The 22,283-nt window shown below is 39.2% G+C and overlaps 1 protein-coding gene and 1 pseudogene across 4 annotated transcripts in view; both read right to left on the minus strand.

Annotated features, from left to right (window-relative positions):
- Tbc1d5 (TBC1 domain family member 5) overlaps positions 1 to 22,283 on the minus strand; it is a 429,267-nt gene that overhangs the window by 133,581 nt on the left and 273,403 nt on the right. For all 4 annotated transcript variants that reach the window (XM_021217926.2, XM_021217924.2, XM_029531230.1 and 1 more), the window contains one exon: positions 7,079 to 7,221. In XM_021217926.2, coding sequence (XP_021073585.1) covers positions 7,079 to 7,221 — 143 coding nt within the window. The remainder of the gene's footprint in view (positions 1 to 7,078; positions 7,222 to 22,283) is intronic.
- Positions 940 to 1,979, minus strand: LOC110335648 (annotated as a pseudogene).

Raw genomic sequence — 22,283 nt, forward strand, 5'->3', positions numbered from 1 at the left:
TCTAGGAATTTGTCCATTTCATCCAGGTTTTCCAGTTTTGTTGAGTATAGCCTTTTGTAGTAGGATCTGATGATGTTTTGGATTTCCTCAGGATCTGTATTTCAAAGGTCTGGAGACAGTCAGGGATTAACATTAGGTCCACATGTGACAAGGTGTCTTGTACAATGACATTTCTAAGATAGCTTGGCCCTTTCTCCTTTTTCCTGCCATCACTTCAGGGTCTGTAGCAGAAAGAGAAGAGAAGCAAATTCATCCCCGGAAATCCTGCAGCTGTAACCTACAGCCTAACATAGCTGCAAGAGAGGCCAGGAGGGTGAACAGGCAGCTTTTCCAGGTTCCTCAGTAAAGGCAGAAGAGTGTTAGAAATCCCTAGCAAGTTGAACCATCAAAATTGCCTTCACATATAATTTGTCTTTCAAGTTTCTGCATGAATAACTTTGTTTTCATTTTTGTTTTATGAGACAGAGCCTCATGTAGCCCAGCTGGCCTTCAACTTCCAATCCTCCTGCCTCTACTTCCCAAGTGCTGGGATTATAAGCATGTGCCTTTCTATCCAGCTCGCATCAAGAAATTTCCACCAAGCTGTAGAGATGGCTCAGTGGTTAAAAGGGTGCATTGCTCTTGCAAAGAACCCAAGTTTGGTTCCCAGCACCCACACAGGGCACCTCACAACCTCCTGTAACTCCAGCTCCAGGGGATCTGATATTCCAAATATATTTATGTGTGTGTGTTCGTGCACGCACCCTTGGAGGACACAGAATATATCAAATGCCCTTAAGTACAGATGTATGGGTAGTTATGAGCTCCCTGCCAGGGTGCTGGGAACTGAACTTAGGTCCTTGGCACTAGCAGTACATGCTCGCAGCCTCTGAGTCATTTCTCCACCCTTCTCAGTCATTTAAAGTTTACAAATTGAAACCCAGTTTTTCTTTCAGGCATGGCAAATTTTAACTGATACATTTTAGCTATATTAATTTTCTTCTTGTGACCCCCAACCCCAGACCATTCTAGAATGGAGCTGAAACTGAATTTCAAGGAAAAACAGGAAGAAATGATCAACAGAGGAACAGTGAGCCAACAGGTCTGACTTCCCCTCTGCTTAGTCACTGTCCTTCTACACCAAAGAACATCTGGAAAACATCCCCACATCCCCTGGCATTTAAGAACTGAAATAGCTGGCCAAAGTCCATGTGGTTTCCTCTGGCTCTGTGGACACTGAAGGCCTTTTCTTCAAGAATGGGAAATTTCCGCTGTCCTTCCATTCCATCGGCTATACCACCAAGAGGAATGTCTTCTCGATGACGAATTAAAATCCTCTTCCAGTTTAGTTTTCTGAGTCTTGACCAGAATTCCTCGCAAACACTTTGAGGGCCTTCCACACAAACAACGCCAGGTTTCCCAGGCATGCTAAACCCAGATAGGGCCAATTCCTTTGCCCACTCTAGGATGTTTCTTCTTCTGCATTTGTTGTAGACGTGATGGCTGTAGATCCAGAGTCTCATGAAAGTGAGATCCGCTGGTTGGACTGTGCTTTGCCTGGTGGAGAAGGGCAAAGCATCTATGTTGACATAGTCAGAGGCATGCTCTTTAACCCACTCTGTGGCGCTTAGTATACAGACATCTCCAAGACAGTTCTTCTGCAGGTATGCTATCAGATCTGTGTTCAGCTGAGTTTGCTGGGATCTATGCAGAGATACTGATCTCATTGTAATTTCAGGCAGGACTGTAGGGTCTTTAAAAGGAAGAATGCAAGACAAAGAAAACGTCACCATTGCTGCTTCAGAGAGGTCCAGGTTCACATTGATTGTAAAGTACACTTGCGATGATCGCCCCTCCATCGTCCTCTTCTCAATACAATCTTTCAGCTCTGTTAATGCCAGCTGGTCATTCACTATGAGCTCGTTCTCACTGGGGAACATACTGGCCAGGAGGTCCAACTCGGAGAGCTGGGCCTCGGCCTGCTCCATCTCAACCATGCTGAGACATCTGCAAGTTACCAGAGCTGGGGCTCAAGCACTGCCAACAGTGCGGGACCGGACACTCTCGCAGCTCAGGTCTCACCTTCAGAGAGAGGAAGGGAACAGGGCGACCTTTGAACCCTTCCTGCTGGAAGCCAGTGAGCGCTCTGCTGGCTGGGTGCCTCAAGTTAGTTACTCCTTATATGCCCCATACAGGAGAACGCCAGGGCCAAGAAGTGGGAGTGGGTGGGTATGGGAGCAGGGCAGTGGGGAGGGTATAGGGGACTTTTGGGATAGCATTTGAAATGTAAATGAAGAAAATATCCAATAAAATAATTTTTAAAAAGTTAGTTACTTTTATAAAAAGGCATAGTTTTATTTTCAAACTGAACCCACCTATAAAATTAACTGTAAAAAAAAGTAAAAGAAAATAATATTATCCTGAGTGACACAACTCACACCCAAGAGGACATGCACAGTATGTACTTACTAACAAGTGGGTATTAGCCAAAGAAACAAACAAATACATAACAAAAAAAAAAGTACAGAATACCCAAGATACAGTTCACAGAACTCAAAAAGGTCAGTAAGCTGAAGGGCCCAAATGTGGACGCCTCAGTCCCACTTGGGAGGGAGAAGAAAGCAATCACAAGGAAGGAGGGAGGGACATAGGAGGAAAAGGGGATGGGGGTGAGAAGAGGGGAACGTGACCTCGTATTGGGTGGAGGAAAAGGACTGAAGTCCTAAGGGCCAGCAGAAAGAATGGAAACAGGCAACCTTGGAAGGTAGGAGGTTGGGGGAAACATGCACAATGAACCAGAGACCTGGGAGGTGAGAGATTCTCAGGACTCAAAGGAAAGGACCTAAGATGAAATGTCCTAGTGGGGAGAGGGAACTTGTAGAGCCCACCTCCAGCAGAAAGACAGGGCATCAAGTGAGGGATGGGGTTGCAATCCCACAGTCAACACTCTGACCCATAATTGCTCCTGTCTGAAAAATCTGTAGGGACACAAATGTAGAGAAGCCTGAGGAAAAGAAGGTCCAGCGACAGGCGCTAAGTGGGATCCATCTCAAGGGGAGATCCCAAGGCCTGACACTATTACTGAGGCTATGGAGCGCTCACAAAAAGGGACATATCATGACTGTCCCCTGAAAGACCCAACGAGCAAATGAAAGTGTCAGATGCAGATATTTGCACCCAACCAATGGACAGAAGCAGCTGATCCTTGCTGTTGAATTAGGGAAAAGCTGGAAGAAGCTGAGGAGGAGGGTGACCGTGTAGGAGGACCAGAAGTCTTAATTCATCTGGATCCCGGAGATCTCTAAAACACTGGACCACAGACCAGGCAGCATACACCAGGTGATAAGAGGCCCCCAACATATATATAGCAGAGGATTGTCGGGTCTGGTTTCAGTCAGACAAGATGCACCTAACCTTCAAGAGACTGGAGGCCCCAGGGAGTTTATAGGTCTGGTGGGGTGGGATGTGTGGGTGTGGGTGGGGATATCCTCCTGGAGACAGGGAGCAGGAAGGGGGTATGGGTTGGGAACATTTGGGTGTTGCCTGTGAGGGTAATAAAATCAGGAATGTAAAAAAAAAAAAAAGATTAAATAAAAAGAAGGAACATCTTTCTGGCATATGCAATAGTGTCTGGGTTTGGTGGCTGTATATGGGATGGATTCCGGGGTGGGGCAGTCTCTGGATGGTCCTTACTTCTGTCTCAGCTCCAAACTTTGTCTCTGTAACTCCTTCCATGGGTATTTTGTTCCCCATTCTAAGAAGGAAAGAAGTATCTACACTTTGGTCTTTCTTCTTCTTGAGTTTCATGTGTTTTGCAAATTGTATCTTGGATAATCTAAGTTTCTGGGCTAATATCCGCTTATCAGTGAGTGCATATCATGTGTGTTCTTCTGTGATTGGGTTACCTCACTCAGGATGATATCCTCCAGATCCATCCATTTGCCTAAGAATTTCATGAATTCATTGTTTTTAATAGCTGAGTAGTACTCCATTGTGTAAATGTACCACATTTTCTGTATCCATTCCTCTGTTGAGGGACATCTGGATGCTGACAGGACCTTGATATAGCTTTCTTTTGTGAGGCTATGCCAGTGTCTGGCAAATACAGAAGTGGATGCTCACAGTCATCTATTGGATGGAACACAGGTCCTCCAATGACAGGGGTCTGAAACCCTATAGGAGGAACAATAATATGAACTGACCAGTACCCCCCAGAGCTGTGTCTTTAGTTGCATATGTAGCAGAGGATGGCCTAGTCGGCCATCAATGGGAGGAGAGGGCCTTGGTCTTGCGAAGATCATATGTCTCAGTATAGGGGAATGCCAGGGCCAGGAAGCGGGAGTGGGTGAGTTGGGGAGCAGGGTGGGGGATGGTATAGGGGGCTTTGGGGATAGTATTTGAAATGTAAATGAAGAAAATATCTAATAAAAACATATATGAAAAAAGAAGGAATACACACACACACACACACACACACACACACACACACACACACACAAAGCCAGTATGGCCAAGTTATTGAAGGGAAAGAGGTTACTTAGAAAATAGGAATGGGTGTGCTTACAACCCAAATATAAGCAATAGTTCTTTGAGGCTGTAATATAAGCCTTCCTTTTCTAGCCCCTACCCTTGCAGATTAATATTAGAGTCTCCTGAGTCCTGGGTGAATGCTCTTAAAGTGGCCTACAGGTCACTCCCAGCTCCTCTCCAGTACCAATATTCAGTGCAGAGTTGCACTTTTGCCCACATTCTCTTTGTATGCCCTATACCTATGCCAGGTGACTGTGGGAGGCATTTCAAATGAAAACAGGGAAGCATTAATAACTGCTACTTTGGGACAGCATATGTGAACCAAAACTAGCTCAAACAGACTACTATATTATGACCTGAAGGAGACAATATCCATTGTTAGGGTTTGAAATAATGAAGACCTCTTAGTTATTAATAAAACTCTGTATGTCTTGATACTTATAATGACCTTAATGTTTTACATATTCCAGTAAATCTTCTCAAATTCAGTTTCATTAAAGCTTATAACACTTAAATTCCTAACAGTTGTTTCCTATTCAATTATCTAGTCTCTGAAGATCCCAGACAGGAGACTATTCTGGATTTCCTGTTCCCTTTACCTTTTATATTTAATCATTAAGCCATGCTTAACTGAGTTCTGAATATCTCTCTACTTTTCGTTTCCCTTCTGCAAAACTGTCTAACTTTGATCCGATCTCCTAACTCTCATCGTTCTTCCTCATTGTTGCTAGAGTAACCAAAAGGTTGTGCTTCTGCTTTGCCTGTTCCGATAGCTCTGTGACTTACTCATCAGAGCCGACCAGCGCCATCCCTCCTGCTCTCTTCTCAGTTTTGTAATTAGCTGCATTTTCTCATGAGCACTGTAATCCAGTCATACCAAGTAATTTGAAGGAACACACATATAGCCACTAAGTAGCTTCTGACTTAAAGTTTACGTTCATGCTGTTTCTTTCTCCCTTTATTTTTTATTGCCTCTCAAGTTCAGCAACTGGCGAGCTTCTCCAGGACAAGGGTCACCTTAAATACTGAATACTTGCTCACTCTAGCTTTGGAAGGTACCATTTGGTGTTACAGATTTAATACTGACATGAATAAGCAAAGGTTATTACTTCAGTACTTTTCCACATGTGCTCATGATTTACAGAATCATCAATGAAAACATTAAAAACGTGTAAGGGCTTCAGCTGTCAAAAACTTGCCTTGTTCTATGAAATTAAGAATAGTTCTTAGCATAAGAGACATGATGATTGCATTAATATATATGGGTGATGTGACAAAATTTTGAGAAGAGTAAACCTTTAATTGTTTAAGATTTCAGAAAATCAAACACATTTCAATAGTTGTCTGATTTGGGAAGTTCTGGGAAAAATATTATCCAAAAGGATTTTTCTTTTCCTAAGAAAGGGTTTCATTCTTTTTTCTTTTTTCTTTTTTTGCCACTGTAGAATACATACCCCTTTAAAAGGGAAGTAAATGTTGGGTGTCCAAAAATTCAGTGTCTAACACATCTATTCAAGCACATTGTGTTACTGTCCAGATGTCTCATCTGATAACCCCCATGGTCTTATTAAGTCTGGGTTTTGATTTGTCTCTAAAGAAGCCCAAAGTACTTGACCTTCCACACATAAAAACCTTTCCAGTTTTCGGAAAAAAAATGTGGTTACTCATAAATAATGTTGAGGGAATGAAAACCGTACAATATAATTTTTAACAGAATATTAGTGTTAAACAAAGGCATTAGTGCACAGAATTAGTAACAGAATATTAGTGCAAAACAAGGGCATCTGGCACAACTGGTATTATGAGAACAAAGACAGCCATCTAGCAGAGCAACAGTCACTGTTACAAATGCTCCTACTCCGTCATGAGTTTTCTATTTCCTAACTCCATCAGAGCACTTAGTGTAATCTTTCCTATTATATTGTGGCTTATAAATCTTGCTTCGGGAACTGAGATTCCTCCTGAGATGAAAAATAATTTGAGGTATTAGTGAAATCTAAAACATGTTCTGATATTTCCTGTAAGCTGAGGCCATGCCTTTCTGGCTACAATAAGCACCCCAAGGTGGTTCTGAGGAGGCAGGAACACATCTACCACTGAGTACTATATTAAGGAACAAAATTTGCTAATATATAACTGGGCAGAAGTCAAATACTCCAGATTTATTTTTCCATTGGCAAGACATTGGTATTATAAAAAACAGCGCCAATCTCCTCATAAATATCCTTGAGTGCTTGCTAGACGTCAGAAGGTGGAGCTCTAAACATATCTGAAATGTCGGTTTCATATGCAGTCCACATGTGTGTGCGATGAGAGGATTGAAACAGGAAGAAAGTGTTTAGAAATATCCTCCTAAATAAGACCCTAGTTCTTTGAGGAGTGCATTACCCACATCCGAACGTATACATAGTTCACTAACAGAAAAGATGCACAGTGATTTCCTTTGACATTTCAAATATTTCCTGTTATGAAAAACTTAAGTATATGTAACTCCAACAATGAGATATAAAGTATATTTTTGAAAATGCATGGGTACCTAGTGGACTATGGGTAAGTGAGACATACTTACAAGCATCTCGGATATAGAGTAGCATGGCTGTGAAGACATAGTCAACTAAGCTCAGGTTGAGGCCATCCGCAAACAGGGCATCCCAGACCACCAGCAGGTCCTGCAGAGGGAACTCTCTGCCAAACAGCAGCCGCACCCATCGTCTGCACCGAAACCAAACAAATGAAGAAAACAAGATCTGAGAGTGATCCTTTCCTCATGAAAGTGAAAAATGTGACAACTCATTAAGCAGTCATAAGATACTATATATTAAATATAAAATAATTCAAAATTTAAAGAAAAATCATGTATCAAAGCAAGACACTGTGAAATTGAAGATTTAAGTTTGTAAAGTTCTATACATGACCACAGGCACTACACATTATTCTATGTGTAAAACACGAGAATGAAACTTGGAGAGAACAAAAAATTTAATGTATGAAATAGAAACCAGAAATCTTTACCAAAAAAAGACAGGGCAAATGTATAGTCAATACAGTGTTGCACAGCCTCTAAGGTTATTCACTGAAAATACCGCTTCCCAAAATTTCAGTTTCTCTAATTGATTTTTGTTAACTTAACTTTTTAAAAATGGTTTCTGTAACAAATTAACAGAGTCAAACTTAGAAATTTATATTCTCACATTTAATAATTATTTAAGTACTAATTTTAACACTTAATGTTAGGAAAAAAAATAGTACTCTTGTAGAGTTTTGGGACAGTCAAGTGTACATAGTTAGTGAAAATGAGAAGCAAACATTACTAATTATGTCTCGGCCTGAGATAGTAATCGCCCATCACTTAGGCTACTTTTCAGGAAATGTTTTCATGCTGATTTCATGCCCAGGTACTGAGTACAGAACGGATGTGTTTAAGCAGCTAGGGTTCTAGACACTGTCTGTATGTAACTGTAGAACATAAAGGGTGACAGGACCTTAGGTTCCCACAAATCCTAATTAAGCAATTAATATCAATGTTTACAAAAAACTCAGAATTTGGATTGATAAATTTCGATTCATTTTTTCTAATTTTATGCAGTAGGGGTAAAATTCTTTCATACAGTCTTTCTGCCATGTATTTCAGGGAGAGTTCTTGTAATTCTAGCATATCACAGAGAATCTGAAAATGTAAACTTCTAGTAGAAGCAAATAATATGAAAGTTCTTTAAAAATTGTAAACACACACACACACACACACACACACACACAAGATTAGTGAAGATCTTAGTTCTTTGTAAAATTTGAAATAGAATACACTTGTCTAGAGGTTAAAGTGAGGCAAACCCCTCCAACTAAACCCAAATATTTTGCTCCAGGAGCATTAAGGCAGAACCACAATTGTGACAAAACAGCCTCTAACCCCATGCATCTGTCACCACCGTTACTATAAATCATGCGATCAAACATGTTTACATTCAGATTATCAAAATAATCAAGAATATTTTCTAGAATATATTTTCTACCTCAGCTATTACTCTTTTTTATGAAAAAAATGCCTACGTAAATATTTTTAAATGCTGCAATAATTTCTACAACTTTTAATTTATCTTTCAAGTCTCGGTGTATATCTAAAATAGTGGCTAACAAATATATGCATTTTTCATCTATGTAGATTAAGAAAAAATTACTTTACTATACATTTCTATTTCTTACAAATCACCAAGGCTAGTATGTATTGCCCTAAAAAGAACAAAATGTGACTAAATTAAATGGTTACTGTTCTAACTTATGAAGAATTAGCTGGTCTTGCACTATGGGGGGGGGTAGGGGTGGGAACTAGAGATTAGCAAATTGAAAAGCACCAGTGTAGAGAATCTTAAATGGATACATAAATATCTGCACTCTTAAAGGACAAAAACACTTAGAATGTTGTTACTTGCAACTATTTAACTGACACAACTTGAAAAGTCCATCAATGAAAAAAATGAATAAATGTTAATACAGGACAAGGAAGAAAATATCAAACTGTCTTCCTTAGCATTTCTTACATCTGGAATTCTTATGTAAATTTCAACATGGAGGTGTTGCTAACAATAGAGTAGCTTTTTTCTTTTTTAGGAACAATTTATCTATCTCTATGACAAAATGTCAGGTATTACTCAACCTTCTCTTGCAACATTCCTGTTGCTCAGGGTTGTATTAGCTCAGCTTCAAAATGAGCTCACAGGCCCTGCATGCAGTTGTGTCTACTGGAGTACTGCAGAAGGGCTAAGTGCCAATCCTCATCCTTCACATCTTCCTCTTCCCACTGTCCACAGGCTTAACATCTTCAGAACTATGTAGAATACATATCTGCAGCATTTTTATGTTCAATGTGAAGTCTGTGAAGTGCTATTTCACAAACTTTTTACATTGCTTCTGAATTCATGTTTTACTCTGCCAAAATCTCCTCGATAATCCCAGAATCAAGACAATACATAAGTAAAATGGGGGAGACTTGGACAAGGATGAGGGGTGGGAGAGGGAGAGGGTAGATCTGAAAAGTTCTCTGCAAAGTCCTTTCTCTGCTTCACTAAGTGTTCTATGAGATGTTCACCAAGGGGTGACAGATGACTGTAAGGCCATGCTACTGAATAGCAAAGGTCCAGTAGAACTGGAAACACAAGAATTGATCTTAATAATAGTGGAGTGAAGGAGAATTTATAAACATAAGATTAAATGTGAATTTAGAAATGGGAAATATAAGAAAACATGGGTTACAGCTAGATATGTAGTTCATTATTTTTGATTCATTTATTTATTATGTATCTATATCATGAACATAAATAACGTGTGTGTGTGTGTGTGTGTGTGTGTGTGTGTGTGTGTGTGTGTGTGTATGTCATGATACCCATGATATAATCAGAGTCCAGCTTTCAGGATTCAGCTCCCATTTCCTTCTGCTCTGTGATCTGGGATAAAACTCAGTTCCCCAGGTTTGTGCTATAAGCACTTTTTATCTATTGTGCCATTTTGTTGGCTCAGACTGTTGATTTGATATAAGATCTAATAATTTATACATAAAAAAAAGTTAACTATAATCTCCATGCTGTTTTATAAATTGGTGAAATTAAGGACCAATCCTTACTCTTTAAGAATAGAGGATATGAATAAAGCAATGGTACAGAACTAACAAGGTCTTTATCAATAATCACTTTAATCCAAGTTTGATTTACTTCATACATACACTCAAACCAAAAACCTTCATGTGCTATTTTGGGCTTTCCCTATACATTTAAAAGCAAAGGAAAAAAAATCAGTGCTTTATGGAATGAGTTACCAATAGAAATTATTTCAGTAAGCTTTTATATTCTTAGTAAGGGAAATCCTTTAAAAAATGAGGTCTTATAAAGAAGTTATGTCTACAATTATCATGCTTTTATTGCAGTTAAAAATATGTAGTGAGTGCTAAGTTACACTTAAGGGTGGCATTAAACCTTTCTTCCCCTAAAGACAGTTCAGCTTAATTGCTTGATCCATTACTTAGCTTTTCAGATGCTGCACCTGGAGACAGCAGTGCTCACAAACTCCATGGCATTGATGACATGGGGTCCAACTCTATCAGACCGCCATAGCAATTATAGCTGCTGCACAAACAGTATTAAAGTTAGTAATAAACTTCTCAGGGACAGGGCAGTCTTTGAGCTCTCAGCCTTCAGTTCTGTGTAATGACACTGCTTCTCCCAGGGGCTCATTAACTACTGATGGTGTTACTGCTTCGTGAATGGCATGTGGAAACAACAAGGGGAAATTGATTCATGAGAATGACCAACTTGAAGTTTAAATAAGCATAGCAAACACAGTTATAAAGGGACATATTATATATCTTCTTTTCTATTTTTATTTTCTGTTAATGACCATTTTGAGTGGGATGTGGGTATCACAACCTTACAAGGACAAGGTAGGAAAATGTATTCAATTTAATTTAAAAGACACCAGAAAACAGCCTAGCTCAGCATGGCAGAACACGCCTTTAATCTCAGTACTTGGGAGGTGCAGACAGGTAAATCTCTAAGTTCGAGGCCAGCCTGGTCTATAGAGAGAGTTCTAGGACAGCCAGGGCTACATTGAGACATTGTGTCAAACAGAACAGAACAAAACAAAACAAAACAGCAAGAAAACAAAATAAAAGAAAACAAGCAACAACAATATGTCAGATTCTTGCTGAAACATGGGTACAAATTCTAGGTTTTGTTTTCTGTTTACTTGTACTCTTCAAAACCAGCAAGTTTTAAATATTACATGATTATTCTGGAATAATACAGAATCTAAATTCAAATTAATTTCAGTGGCAGCTGAAAATAAAAGTAAGCCATGAAACTATCTGAGGTTGAATACCTATTTGACTGAGTTTAGCTAGGTTTCAGTGTAATTCTTTTGAAATGAGTTGATTTTGAGTATTTACTTCACACCTGTGAGAAGAGTCTCAAAAGTTGTAGTGATTATAGCTGGGATCATAAGACATTTTAAACATTAAATCTTAGGTTTTGAAAATTAAAACCACAAAGAGTGTATGGCAAAATAACTTCAATTATTTTTCTAAAATTTCTGTAGAATACACTAATGGAAGATGCTTAACCTACTTTACTTGGTAAGTTTTTTATTTTATTAGTTCTAGTCATTCATAGATAAATTGATATACAGATCAATAGATGAAGTTATGCTACATGGGGTGATAATGCTTCCTCACAAACAATTACACCCATGACAAATCTATCTTTGAGTTGCCTGCCATGGTAGTCCAAGAAAGCCTCCTTGTAACATAGGCTACTGCAATTATAATTCATTACAATGGACTTCTTAGACCTTAAAGGTGAAAACCTATTACTGAAGACACTACATTAATTTGGACACCGGACTTGGAGGAACAAACATCGGACTGAGCATGGGGACTCCAATGGAGGAGTTAGGGCTGAAGGAGCTGAAGGGGTTTGCAATCCCATAGGAAGAACAACAGTATCAATCAATCAGACCCCCAAAGCTCCCAGGAACTAAACCACCAACCACAGAGTACACACAGAGGGACCCATGGCTCCAGTTGGATATGTAGCAGAGGATTGCCTTATCTGGCATTAACGGGAGGGGGGCACCTTTGTCCTGTGGAGGCTCGATGATCCAGTGTAGGGGAATGCTAGGGCCCTGAGATGGGAGTGGGTGGGTGGGCAGGGGAGCAGCCTCATAGAGACAGGGGATGGGGGAGGGGATAGGGAGTTTGTGGAGGGGAAACTGTGAAAGGGTATAATATTTGAAATGTAAATAAATAAAATCACCAATAAATATATGGCAAAAACTAAATCTCATAGTATCACAAGATGCTATTAAAGCTAGCAAGGAAAACAAGACCAGCTGTAAAGTCTACAAATCACAATGACCAGTGTAATAAGACAGACCCCATGACACAACAATGGCAGCTTTAGCTTAAGGATATCAAACAGCTGTCTAGTTAGATGTAAGGCCTGCTCAATAGGGGAGAATTCATGCCTGGGACTATATGTAACCAACACCCCTGTGGATGGAGGGGCAGAGATCCTAGAGCAGAAACACACTTCTGTCATCTTCCTAAGTCCCAATGATTTCTAACTGGATTCTAAATATTTATCTTTCTACCCACTGGTAAGTGCTATTTTCACTCTCATCAAAGAAGCTTGTGTATGTAGTAGATGCAGGAGGAGCTTTTTACAGAGATCCAAAACTGGTAAAAACAAAAACAAAAACAAAAACAAAATAAAACAAGAACGAAAACAAAAAGAAATCACAGAGAATAACCACAGGGCATATAATCCCAAGTGGTTTACCTACAGTGCACCCCTATAACTAAGGCTCTGAGAACACACAGACTAGGGGGTTGACTAATGACAATATCATCTGACATGGCAATTTCAAGTTTGAAAAATTTTTTACAAGTGTATACTCTTAGATAAATATCTGTAGGCAATAAATGGCCCCTGAGAGAGGTATAATCCTTGAGAGGGAGTAGAGAGGGGCTGTCTTATTTTGGGTTTTATTCCTGTAAAGAGACACCATGACCACAGCAACTCTTATAAAAGAAAATATTTAGGTGAGGCTGGCTTACAGCCAGCTGAGTTAGTCCATTATCATCACGGCAAAAAATAGTGGCATGTAGGCAGACATGGTGCCGGGTAAGGAGCTGAGAATTCTATATCTTGATTCTTAGTTAGCAAAAAGAGACTGTGTATTACACTGGGCATCGCTTGAGCATATATGAGACCTTGAAGCCTGCCTACACAGTGACACACTTCCTCCAACAAGGACACCCCTATTTTACCACTCCCTATGAAGCAACCATTCAATCATATAAGTCTTTGGGGGCCATTCCTATACAAACAACCACAGGGACACAAGGAGATTTGGAGGGGGTAAAGAAAGAGGTGTAAATAAGTTATATAGTAATTGAGAATCTTATAAGCCCTTTGTAAAAACAAACAAACAAACAAACAAACAAACAAACAAACCAGTCTGAGTAAAAAGTCAGCCTTGTGTATCAATATATTAATATCTCCTGCTCTCCACTCTTCTTTTAGAACAGTGGTTCTCAACCTTCTTAATGTTGCAATCCTTTAATACAGTTCCTCATCTTGTAGCGACCCCAACTATAAAATTATTTTTGTTGCTATTCCTTACTGTAATTTTGCTTTTGTTACAAGTTGTAAATATCTGATACGTAGATGATCTTAGGTGACTCCTGTGAAAGTGTCATTTCACCCCCCAAAGACTTTCCAGCCACAGTTTGAGAACCACTATTTTAGAAGTACTGCCTACCATTACAATATGGTATTTAAAATAGTTAGTAATTTTAGCACATATAATTTACCAGCACATTCAAGTAAAGTGAATGGGATGATAAGTCTTTCTTAGTTGTTCAGAACAGGAGTCACTGCCCAAGTACCATCTCATTCACTCAAGTGGGGTGCAGTGGGAATCCTAACCCTGACTGAAGGGGTCTATGGAAATGTGTCTCCAAGAAACAATTTCTACCCTACCACATCCTGTGCTCTGCCACATATGAACTTCTTGGCATTTCCTGGAGCAAAGTACGTAAAGGCCACTATCACAGTTGAATGACACAAAGAATTCAAGTGTAGCTGGTGATCATACTGAAAAAATTAGTTTCAGGCTTTGTAAACACTGATTTTCAAATTATAATATACTTCCAGAGCATTTGTAAATATATTTTCTAATATTTTACCATCAGGAAAAGGAATTATCGTATCAATTTCCTAACTCAACATGAAGAAAATTATTAAAAATAATAGAGCCTATCTTCCTTAATCTGGAACCCATTTCTAAAAAGAACAAACTAGTTTGACGTTAGTACCAGTGGGATCTTAACCACACTGTATAACATGCTGAATGAACTTACTTTGCATCTCTCTCAAAACATTGCTATACCTTATAAGAAGAACAAGCACTGGGTATAATGCTAAGCTGGGAAATCCCAGAATCTGCTTAGTGGTGAAGGTAAGACAATAGGCATGTTTCTATAAGCATTTACTCTCAACTCCACCAATGATACAGAGACTAGCAAAAGTGGGGTGTCCCAGACTCTCATCAAGAGACCTGGACAGACCTGTCACTAAAGGGAAGCAGAGCATCTTAACTACAGTCTACAGCTGTATGTGGCCTCTAATGGCATCTTTACTATGGTCTATAGCTGTATGTGCCCTCTAGGGGAATTCTCACAAATGCTTTCTTCTTCCTTTTCTTCCCTATCTGGGCCTGATGGAGAGCAGCTCCACATCTGTTAAGTGTTGCTATTTCCACTTAGGCACTGGTGAGCAAACCCTACCTACTGATGATACTGATAGGAAAGCAAACATTTCTCCAACAGATTCCACTTTTGTAGGAGGCAGAGAATAGGTTATTAGCATGATCCATAACTTGGTATGTACTTCTTCCCGTGGTCAGCTCTTTCTAGCCAGGGATCACATAGATAATAAGCTTACACTTTATTTTTGCACAAGCTTCATAGATGCTTACTGAATTTTCCCCAAATTGTCTCTCATGTCGGTGTGCTGGATCACATGCTAAATCTCCAAGGCAACTTAGCCATCCTGGACCTTCCCTTACATTTCCAGACCACTGGTCCTGCTGTACACTCAAAGGTCAAGCATTCCTCAGCTTTACCTTGTATTCAAAATGTGATAGTGTACAGTGCCACTACCTGGGGGCTTGTTAGACATGCAGACTCTCAATACTGTTTAATGAGAAAAAACCAAATTTACACAATATCTTTCTACAAATCCAGCCCTTCAAAGAATAATAAAGGGAAAACACCAACACAAAGAGGGAAACTACATCCTAGAAAAAGCAAGAAAGTAATCTTTCAACAAACATGAAGAAGATAGCCACATGAACAGAATTCCAATTGTAACAACAAAAATAACAGGAAGTAACAGTGATTTTTCCTTAATATCTCTACTTGATCATCCATAATGATCAAGTATGCTTCATCCCAGGGATGCAAGGATGGTTCAATATATGGAAATCCATCAACGTAATCCACTATATAAACAAACTCAAAGACAAATATCACATGATCATCTCCTTATATGCTGAGAAAGCATTTGACAAAAATCTAACACCCCTTCATGATAAAAGTCTTGGAAATCCAACAATCCTTCATGATAAAAGTCTTGGAAATCCAACACTCCTTCATGATAACAGTCTTGGAAAGAGCAGGAAGACAATGGATTGTTTTTGTTTTTTTTTTTAAAAAAAAAAAAATCCCCATTTCTATTAATACTTGAGAGAAACTGGAATAGGTACTATACTCTTGCTTCATACACATATTTGGTACTATCTACTCCTAAATCCTATCCTATCACGCGCACTGATATAAAATATTATTTTGCAAGAAGGAAAAAGGCTAGAAATAATGGTGGCTTTTCCAGTTATATCAGTNCTCTAGCACTGAATGCCTGCTGAACCCTCGAAGAGTAGGACCAGTTCCCAGAGTATTCTGATACAGAAGGTTTGAATGGAGACTGATATCATGTATTCTGAACTAGTTAACAGGGCATTGTGGTGATCCTTGTGTGAGGACCACATAAAATGTTCTAAATTTTTAAGAATATCTTAGCTATGCCAGTGTCTTTCAAACATTAATTAGTTTAAACATGTTCCTTTGAGTTAAGTTTCCCTAGTTTGTCTAGTCATTGGACCAATGATCACCACATATTTCATATATGGGACAAAAAACATGCTCAGTCAAACTTCCTTTAACATTCTGTTAACCTCTAAATATTTTATGCTATGTACAACACACACACACACACACACACACACACACACACACAAATGGGGGAAGACTGAGAGGGAGAGAAAGAGCAGAGAAGAGGGGAGAGAGGAGAGGAGAGAGAAGAGAAGAGAGTGGCAGTGTGCCCCTTCTACCTTATAGGAGAATTTGGGCCAATTTAATTTTTATTAAGCTCTCAGCATATGACTTAGGTTAACATTTGTAAGTCAATAGTTTTAGAACATTGATTTACTATGAAGAATCTATTTTCTGTCTGTCTGTCTGTCTGTCTGTCTGTCTGTCTGTCTATGATATATTTATTAGCTGGGTGGTAAAAGAGATAATTACAGCAGGCATTACTGCAATCACAATAACAGGCACACAAACACTCTTGCTCTTTGCCTCCTCCCCCTTATACAGTAAACATATATGTGTGTATGCATACACACATGCATACATGTTTAATTTGAACATTTAGTGAATATTTGTATATCTTAGGACCTGCTTCTCTGTTCTGATGGAGATGGGATCCAGGACATTATACATGGCAGTCAGGGCTCTGTCACTGAGCTACATTCTAGCTTCCAAAAGACTTTTCATTTAGTCCTGTTTTAGTATATTTCCTGAGGCTCAAGTGATTTACTTAATGAGGTCCAAGAATTAGGAGGGCACGGCAGGGCACATGTCCTCCTTCAGTACCTTTAAACATGCAGACCCCATGGAGAGGTGGTTAAGTGCACAAAGGAACAGAAACCACTGTTAGGACTAGGACCCAAACAGAAATTTCCCACTGCCCTAGTGATCCTGGCAAGAGTGGTAATTGGTTTGTAGATGTCAACTCATATGTTACCAGTGAGTTATTCTTATGTCATTATGTCCAAAAGCAATTCGGGGGTGGGGGGGGAAGGCTTATTATAACTTACTGGTTAGATTCTATCCTGGAGGGAAGGCAGAACACATGTGCTTAGTACAGGAACTTGGAGGCAGGAACTGAAGCAGTAGCCATGGAGAAGCCCTGCCTTCTAGCTTGCTGTTCCATGGCTCCATCAGCTAAGACCCAGGACCAAAGAACAGGGGTGACACTGCTCAGAGTAGGCTGGGCTTTCCCATATTAATCATTAAATATAAACATGCCCCAGCTTTGCTTACAGGCAATCTGTTGGGGGCATTTTTTGAATTAAGATTCCCTCTTCCCAGACAATTCTAGCTTGTGTCAAGTGACAAAAAAAAAAAAAAAAAAAAAAAAAAACCAAAACAGAAACAAACCAACCAATCCAAGCAGCAGCACACAAAGGCCCTGTATGACAAGCTTGCTCAGATGGATGAGTAACTCTTAGAGACAGCATTTCTGGATAGCACAGTGCTGAACTCGTAAGAGATTTCTGTCCAGTAGTTTACATCTAACCCCATGCAGTGCTGGTAGAAGATAAATTCCGGAATAAGGGAGTTTTCCTGAAATCAATCATAATCTAATGCTCAGTGGAAATACATGATAGACCAGCAAATGAAAATAACCAAGGTCTATTTTATTAGAAATTGCTACAGAAAGTCAACTACTATCACATGTAACAGGAAATCAAAAGCAGTAAAGAAAATTCTAGAATCGGGAGGGGAAAGTAGGCTCTACTTCTGCTGATGACAAAGTTACCACATGTAACTTTGTCTGCAGACACTGAGATGGCCTGAGGTAGTGGCTGGCCTCTTAGCTCTCCCTTGTCCTGTGATTCATGGTTTGGTCACTGTTCCCTTGAAAAGTCATCACTCAACGCATGCTAGGTTTCTAGCCCTATTCCAATGCTCAGCTTGAAATGAGCTCATCACAGAAATTCAAAATTACTTCCTCTGAGATTTCTAAGCCCTAGTGAAGATAAGTTTGGTGAGCAATGGCCACTGGATGTGTACATTCCTTATTAAAATTTTTCATGAAAACTGTCCAGCACTGTGACTGAAATTCAAGGCTCTTATTAATAGTAAGTTCCAGACTCATTTGAGAGTTTAATCAAGTTTATAAACCACACTCTTATCTAGTCACTTATGCCCAAAAGCAAAAGTGTAGCTAATCCAAGCACATTAAGATGAGGCAGTATGCTCAATGTCATTTTTTGGTGGGGTGTGGGGGGCAGGAAGGGAGTTCCTGAGACAGAGTTTTCTTTGCATAGCCCTGGCTGTCCTAGAACTCACTCTGTAGACCAGGCTGGTAAGGGGAAATTTCTGGTTTTTTTTGGAGACTCCGTGAGATTTTTCTGGAATCTGTCTTATTAGAGGATGTTTTGCTGAAGCAGACATGTGAGAGGATGTTTTGCACAAGAAGCAGACACATGAGAGTACGGTTTGCTGAGGCAAAGGCTTGAGATGGTAAATGATGTTTAGAAAGATATTTACCAAACAACCAACCAGTTTGTCTTCCCAGGATTTATCCCAGAGAAACATTCACACAAACACCCTCATGTGAATATATATGTTTCTAATTCTTAGTGGCATATGCTAATTCCACCTCACCTAGAGCTGGGACCTCAATGAACTTAGGTTAGTGAGCTTGTTTAAAACTGAATGACCAGCTAGTCCAGACCTTGGCATAAAGGGCCACCCAAGACTTATCCATGCAGAACACAGCTCCAAAACTGCGAAGACAACACACTCCTGCTGACATCTGCTCTGCTTTCTGTGACAAAAAGAATCACTAATGCCCATCTCCTCACTGGACTACTTCAAACCCTGTAGGAAAGAATGGAAGAGGCAGGGTTCCTGGCCTTTAAAGTTATGATTTTAAACAGTATGGTTTAAAGAGTCTGTGCAAAGTCCAGTTTGAGTTATTACTAAAGATATGATCCTCTGGGATGGTTTTCAGATATTATGTTGAAGAATGTTTGTAGAATCCACTGGAAAACAAAGGGTTAAGGTGTTATCTATAGAAAAAAAGAAAAGACGTATTTCTTTGCAGTAAGCTTCTGAGAGATTTATACTGCCCAAAAAAGTATTACAATAAAATAACGTTCATACTTTCTTGCCTTGTCTATCTTGCCCTTGTTTGGATGTAATGCTTATAATCACATCTACAGACATGAATCACCTTTATTTGCACTGGGCTGCAACATCATATAAACACTATTTTAGATAATGTACACATTAGACATTAGATTTACAGTACATACATGTCTCAGTAACTATATCAGAGGCCGGTGAGGGTAGAACTGGCTCTCCCATACCCATGCTACAGAAGTGCCATCATCTTTTACTCCGTGGTCACCATGGAGTCATAGTTTGGTCTGGTGAGGGGTAGGAATTGCTTGGCAAGGTCCTCCAACATTATCATGGTTTCAGGCAGAAGTCCAAACCACAGACATCAACACTGCCTCTGGCCATATCCATACCATTCACCCACTCATGGCCCTTATTAAAGCTTCAGGGGGCTACACATGCCACTCACATTAACATGGCCCCCAGAGGCAGCAAAGTTGGAGGATATCACCAAATTATCACTCAGAAGCACTGAGCTGATACATCCACATGGATTTCAGGCTTCATTGCAACCCTGGGGCAGTAACATGGACATAAGATACCAAAAGGGCCTCTGGTGACATCACAGACTACAATAGTCCTTCTAGGAGGTCCAAATCAAGGAAGTAGAACATCTAATGTTACCCAGAATCAGTGCAATCCCACGCCAGCCTACATGTTCTGGGGAGGGGCTTGGGTCTGAACTATGGTTTTTTTTTGTGCAATACCATGGGGTGTTTTTGTTTTCTTTCTTTTTTTCTTTTTCTTTTTTTTTTTTTTTTTGGTATGGCTATATACAATATACCTTAAAACCTGGAATGGTATTCCCTAAAGAATTGTTCTTTTTGCTTAGCATTGCTTTTGTTATCTGGGTTTTTTCTTTCCAGGGTTGGGGTGGGGATTATGTATACATTTTAGGATGGCAATACTTTTGTTAAGAATATTGTATTGGAATGGTGTTGAATCTACAAATGGCTTTTTTAAAGACTGTCAGTTTCATACTATTAATTCTATCAATCCACAAGGACAAGATGCCTTTTCAGTTTCTAGGATTGTTCTCAATCTACTTCTTCAGGGATGTCAGGTTTTAATTGTCAAGGTCTTCTACCTCCTTGGCTAGGCTTATTCCTAAATATTTTATTTTTGATGCTACTGTGGATGGGGACATCTAGATTGTCTTTCACAGTGGGTTTGCTATTGGTATATTAAGGCTACTTCTTTTTAAAGGTCGATTTTGTATTGTGCCACTGTGCTGAAAATGGTGGTCATTTCTAGAAGTTTCCTGGTGAGATTTTTTTGGAATATCTTATATATAATATCATTTGCAAATAGTGATAAATATATTTCCTTCTCTATTTGTCTTCCTTTAATTTCCTTAACTTGTCTTATTGCTCTAGCTAGTGCTTCACGCATGATATTGAAAAGATATAGGAGTAGGAACAGTGGACAGTCAGCCTTGTCTCATCCCTGATTTTAATTGGATTAAGTCTTTTTCTTCTTTTTTAAATATTTGGATGACACTGGTTCTAGGTTTGTCATATATAACTTTTATTATCTTGAACTACATCCCCTCTAGTTCTATTCTTGCTACAACTTTTACTTTGAAGTCATGTTGGAATTATCACAGATCCTTTCTGCATCTGATGAGATGGCCATCTGGCTTTCTTCCTTAAATCTATTACCATGATGAATTTGGTTACTGACTCATGGCTGTGGAATTAATTCAGCTTCTCAGGGATAAAGCCAATTTGATGTAGAGGATGATATGTTTAATATGTTCCTGCACTTGTTTTGTTTTTCTTAGTTTTCTATTCTTTACTACAGATACTGACTTAAAGTCTTCTTTTTGTTGTTGTTATTGTTGTTCTTGTGTCTTTACCTAATTTTAGTTATAGAATAAGAATGACTTTACAAAAGACATCTAGAACAATTCTATTTCTATTTTTGGGTGTGTGTGAATAATTTAAGAATTAGTTGAGGATTGATATAAAATTGTTCCTCATGTTGTAGTGATCTCCAGCCATAAAATTATTTTCAATGCTAATTCATTAACTGTATTTTTGGTTCTGTTATGAATCACAATGAAAATATCTGATATGCAACCATGGCAAAAGGGTTGAGACCCAAAAGTTGAGAACCAATGATGTAAGGTGTTCTAAATGTTGCCATCAAAGTCATACTGATTAAAACAAGAGATAAACTTGAAGTTTCAATAAAGAGGAGTTCATTGTACTTTGAGCAAGACATGAATAGAGTCTATATAACAATTCAAACCTCATTTCAGACATTAAAGTTTTCTTTACCTTTTTAAAAAATGTCAAAGGGTGCCAAATAAACAAATTCATTTTCCTCTGCCCAGGTTCTATCAAATATATAGCAGAAAGACAGATTAGTGGAAAGTAAGCAAAAAGCCTAAATAATTTCATCCCAAGTGAAGAAATAATCAGCAATTCCCTGAGATAACTGAAGGAGTCTCCACACTGTTCACAGTGTAGGTACTGGCTGGGGACCCTGCCATCCTCCTAGCTCTCCTTTCTTGTATGATCATACTTCACAGCATTCAGAGTACTCCAGCCCAACCAGGTGGCAGGAAGATACAGGTAACCTACCTGATTTCTCTGGCACAACTATCCCAATCTGGTTGCCCCTGGGCTCCATAACAAGGATCAAGATCTCTCATCCCCTCTCCCACTCTCTAGGATATGTCAGATCGTAAGTACCTCCATATTAGATATCCCATAGCACTCTCACATGGCATGAAGACACGGGTAAGTATATATACTTAGTAGTATATATTTAGAGATCTCAGTGAACTTAGAGAATAAATGCCTAATCGGATCCAAAAAACCCACATAAAGGAGGCTGACAGAATTAATAGAGACAATATAGGATGTAAAAACCAAATATGATAAAGAGACAAGTGTACTGAAGAGAATTCTCAATAGCTAGTATGAACATGGAGGAAAAAGCCTTCAAGAAGAATTAGACCACGAAG

The sequence above is a fragment of the Mus pahari genome, chromosome 18, assembly GCF_900095145.1.
Source record: "Mus pahari chromosome 18, PAHARI_EIJ_v1.1, whole genome shotgun sequence".
Lineage (NCBI taxonomy): Eukaryota > Metazoa > Chordata > Mammalia > Rodentia > Muridae > Mus > Mus pahari.